The 4733-nt window shown below is 51.9% G+C and overlaps 1 protein-coding gene across 1 annotated transcript in view; it reads right to left on the bottom strand.

Moving 5' to 3' along the window:
* Positions 1 to 1074, bottom strand: part of LOC103086390 (leukocyte immunoglobulin-like receptor subfamily B member 4) — an 11465-nt gene extending 10391 nt beyond the window's left edge. Inside the window, exons 1-4 of the mRNA XM_007463865.1 lie at positions 1041 to 1074; positions 846 to 881; positions 378 to 662; positions 8 to 230 (exon numbers count right to left, since the gene is read on the bottom strand). Of these exons, the coding sequence (XP_007463927.1) occupies positions 8 to 230; positions 378 to 662; positions 846 to 881; positions 1041 to 1074 (578 nt within the window). The remainder of the gene's footprint in view (positions 1 to 7; positions 231 to 377; positions 663 to 845; positions 882 to 1040) is intronic.
* Positions 1075 to 4733: the final 3659 nt, after the last annotated feature.

The raw sequence follows: 4733 nt of genomic DNA, 5'->3' as shown, positions 1-4733 counted from the left end.
TCTGAACATCCACCTGTGGCTGGGGGGCACGCGACCCACGGGGAGCAGGGCCTGGGTCTGCCCCTGGGGGCCTCGCTGTGCATCCAGGGTCCAGGAGGACTTGGGTTCTCCTTCCTTAGTCAGAATGAACCGGTCCAGTCCCTCCCATGAGCCACACTGGAGGGTCACGGTCCCTCCCGAGGTCACCACAGGGCTCGGCAGGGCTGAGAGGGTGGGTTTCCCGTGGGCCCCTAGGAGAGAAAGAGGGAGCTTGTGAAATGGGGCTCACACCCCCCTTTCCTCCTCCAGGGCTGGCCTGTGAGAGTGACACACCCCTGAGAGCAGACCCCCTTCCTGAGGGCAGAGCCTGAGGCTGGGACCCCCGAGTGTCCTCTCACCTGTCACCACCAGTTCCAGGGGGTCACTGTGCTCTGACCAGCCAGTGGGGCTGCGATAGTAACAGTGATATCTCCCTGCGTAGGACTGTGTCATGTGTGAGATTGAGAACTTGCCCTTGTCCCCGGGCTCCAGTTGGGGCTGTCTCTCCCAGGGAGGTGAGCTTCCCTCTTTATCCAAATGGAACTCCCGGGCCCTCAGGGTCCCTTGACACCGGATGGTCACGGGGCTCCCCCAGGGGATCACAGAGCCTGGCTCAGCCCAGATGGTGGGTTTGGGGAGGGTCCCTGGAAGGACATCAGAGGCTGGGTCACAAGACATCCTCACCCCACGGTCCCCAGCTCTCAGCCCCCAACCTCCCAGACTCCCCCTGCTTCAGCCCAGAACTGCTGTTCCCCACCCCATTGCCTGGGGTGGGCCCCTTGTCCCCATGAGCAGGAGGGAGCTGGGACACCTGGGGACAGACTCACCTGCCTGCACCTGGGTCCTCAGACCCACACTCAGCCCTGGAAGAGAGACCCCTGTGAGAGGTTCGCCCTGAATCCTGAGCAGCGCCTCTCCTACCCGTGAGCCTCCTGAGTCCTGGGGTCTCCTTAAAGAGCAGCCTGGCTGTGGGGAGGGGTCCCTCCCTGGCTGGGGCTTCCCCTCCCCCTCCTCCATCTCACCGAGGCAGAGCAGGGCCGTGAGGCTGGGGGTCATGGCGTCTCGTCCCTGTGGTCCAGGCGGTGCAGATAGAGGAGACCACGGTGCCCTCAGGACGGAGACCCGAGGGTGTGTCCACTGGGAGGCTGGTTCTCCCCGTCACGGGGCTGTCACGTCAGCAGCCCCACAGGAAGGGGAACTGCCCCTCCCCAGGAGCCTGGCTGTCATTCCCATGACAGACCCGGTGTCTTCCTGAGACGCCCCTTCCAGGTGAGGGTGACCCGAGCACGTCCTTCCCTCTCAGAGCCTCCCCGTTGGGTCTCCTTCGTCCTCAGCCGGGTCCATCAGCAGGTCCCTGTGGGGTCCTCACCATGGACAGGGGTCCCCCAGGCCCTGGCGATGCTTCAGGGAGGATGCAGGTTCCTGCTGCACCGCGGAGCTCAGATCAGCAGAGACACACGTTTAACATCTGCCTACAGCTCCGTGGAGGTCAGTGTGGCGGTGAGCACAGAGGAGAAGTTCGGGGAAATAAGGAAGGAAACATGCCTGCTCCCCTGGCCCCAGAGTGTGGCTTTGCTCTGTGTCTCAGCCCCCTTCAGGGACTTCTCCCTTTTTCTTGAAACAGCCTCCACCCCACCTTCCTGGGAGCAAGCCCCTGAGTCGTTCCTTCCTCCTCGGTGCCCCTTGATCCTTGGACAGGGCTCCGTCCTCCCCGTCCTGTCATCCTGCCTGGAAGCTAAGGGGACCTTGATTTGAGTTAGAGGTCTCAGTTTGAAGGAAAACATCTCTATTTAAATCTGTCCCCACTGCTCTTGTGACCGTGAGGGCAGTGCCCTTTCTGAGCCTGAGTTTCCTCCTCTGCATGTTGTCACGAGCCCCACTCCTCAGAGTGGCTGTGAGCTCAATGGTGTCAGGTTCATTGCACGATCACCATTGTTAATTTCCAGAGCAGGTGGCAATAGCAGTGGATGGGACATGAAAGGATCCTGGGCTCAGACTCCACGGCAAAGTGGGTGATTGTGGTGCCCACCTAAGAGCCCTCCTCTGCTCCTAACACTGAGAAATGCTATTTTGAATATTTCTGAAACACGTACCCACAGACATGTGCAGAAAAAGGGAAAGAAAGTTCCCCAAATGGAGAGGGAACCAGACCAAAGAAGAGGGAACTGGGCTGAGTGGCCCCCGCTGGCCGGGATCGTCAAGGGGGTCATAGGGAGGAGGTTCCCGCCAGTGTGGACAGAGAGAGGGACCCAGGTCCTCACAGGCAGGGAGGGGTCAGGGCTCCAGGTGAAGGTTGAAGCTGTGGCCCCACTTGCCCGCGTTTCTGGACGGGCACTGGGAGAGCTCTGCTCACTGCCCCAAGCCCGTGGTCAGCACTGAGCCACCTCCCCTGTGTGGCGTGAAACAGACTCAGTCCACGATTGTCAGCCATGGGTGTCCACCCTCGTGAGAGTGTGAGGGTCCCATTGGGCCATCCCTGAGGCCACAGCTGTGAACAGATGCTAAGTCTGAGACGGTGGGCAGCACGGGGCAGAGCAGTTGCAGCAGTCTCCCCTGGTCAGCCTGACTCCCAGGACAGCCCCGGGAGAAGCCTTCTAGGAAAGACCGGGGGTGTGAGGGCAGAGCCTTTAACAGGAGTGGACATCACAGTGACCCTAGTAATGATGACAGTGCTATGGACAGCCGTCTGCTGACGAATGGGGGTGTCCTAGGCAAGGAAACAGAATCAGTAGGAAACCAATAAAGAGGTGAAAAAAGATACAGAACATACTTGATGTGAATATCTTGATTGTATCACAGCACAATTAGTGACTTTGCTGAAATAAAAATATGCCAAAAAAGAGTAGGAAAATATGACAGTCGATTTAAATTAAGCGTGTTTAAATATCTGAAAGATAAAGGGAGGCAACCATATGGATTATTTTATAGAAGAACTGGCAGTTATTGAAAAGAGTTAGGAAAGGTAGAGATGGCAAATCCAGTAGAATGAACACTTTAAAAAATCCCATCCCATCAAGGACAAGACAGCTGAGGGACCAATTATGAAATTGAATGCAATATTGAGGAAGTGTTCCAGAATGAAGGTTAGACAGAAATGGATGTCATCCCATCAAGGACAAGACAGCTGAGGGACCAATTATGAAATTGAATGCAATATTGAGGAAGTGTTCCAGAATGAAGGTTAGAGAGACCAGAAATGGAAATTCAAGATACTTGGGGAATAGAATGAGGAGGGCCCACGTCATATCTATCGTAAGTGTCAGAAGGAAAGGTCATGACGTATAACAATGGCCAAAGAAATGAAGAATTGAACATGTTTCAGAGATGAGGACAAGCCAACTAAGTGCTAGGACCCATGGATTTAAAAGTGACATCTGTATCTTGACCCTTCATGGTAAATTAATAAAATGAAGGTTAAATTAAAAAAAAAAGTATCTCAGACTGGATTGTACGCTTCGAAATGGTGAATTCTATTTTGTGAAAATTTCAACTGAAAAGAATCAAGGACGACTGTCCTGAGGCCCTACAGACGTCCTGAGCCTAATTCCTTTAGGAAATGCAAGTTACCATTAAGAGAACGACAGGCTCATTGGAAGCAGACTACCCCGTACCAAAAGGCCATGCCAGGAGATATTGGAGAAATACCTTCAGGGAATTCACTGGGGAGAACTTTACACTGAGCCAAATTATCTTTAAGGGACAAAAGTGAAAGGCTCATCAGAGGGTAAATCCCTAAATACGAGGAGATTCCAGCCACCACATCTGACCTGTGGGAGCTGTGTCCGTTCCGCTAAGCCCACCACGTCAGGCTGCGTCTTCCTGAGAGATAAGGAGGGTTCTGGTGGGGATGGATCCCTTACCCATCACGTGTATGTTCCTATCCTAGTAGTTGAGTCACACACTTAGTGTGAAATAAGAAACGTTTTCAAGTAACTTGATAAAGAGAGAATGAGAGTGAAAGAAGGCATTTCCAGAGACTCAAGCTCTTAGATATTTTACTATTTTCATACTCAGTGAAAGGAATACTAAGAGATGTAATGGAGAAAGTGAGATGTAACGTGAGAAAAAAATGGTAAAACACTGAAAAATTAACACAACTTGTACACACACGCACACGTGTGCACACAGACACACAGATGTGCACACGCACGTACACGTGTACAGAGTACCCATATTTCTGGTAAAGTCTAATGAGAACGTTGTCCTCTCTAATGGGGAAGGAGAATGCATAGTTGTTTAGGAATAAAGATGTAAATACCTACGTTAACATGGGAGTAACAGCCTCAAGCTAGAAATGGCATAACTACCAATGTGCTTGGTGTAATTAAATGAAAGAAAAAATTTTCAGCTTTATTGAGATATAAGTAACAAAAATGGTGTATATTTAAGATGTACAACTTAATGTTTTTAAGTATTTAAAAAACATTTATTTATTTATTTATTTATTTATTTATTTGGCTGTGTTGGGTCTTAGTTGTGGCACGCAGGATCTTCGCTGTGGCAGGTGGGATCTTTCGTTGCGTGCACAGGCTCCAGAGTGCATGGGCTCAGTACTTGCAGCTTGTGGGCTTAGTTGCCCCGTGGCATGTGGGGTCTTAGTTCCCTGACCAGGGATCCAACCTGCATCCCAAGCATTGGAAGGTGGATTCTTAACCACCGGACCGCCAGGGAAGTCCCACTTGATGTTTTTATATACACTTACCTTGTGAAATAAT

This window comes from Lipotes vexillifer, unplaced genomic scaffold (assembly GCF_000442215.2).
Source record: "Lipotes vexillifer unplaced genomic scaffold, Lipotes_vexillifer_v1.1 scaffold1060, whole genome shotgun sequence".
Taxonomy (NCBI): Eukaryota; Metazoa; Chordata; class Mammalia; order Artiodactyla; family Lipotidae; genus Lipotes; species Lipotes vexillifer.
The sequence above is the reverse complement of the archived record's forward strand: the minus strand, read 5'-3'. Positions and strand labels throughout refer to the sequence as shown.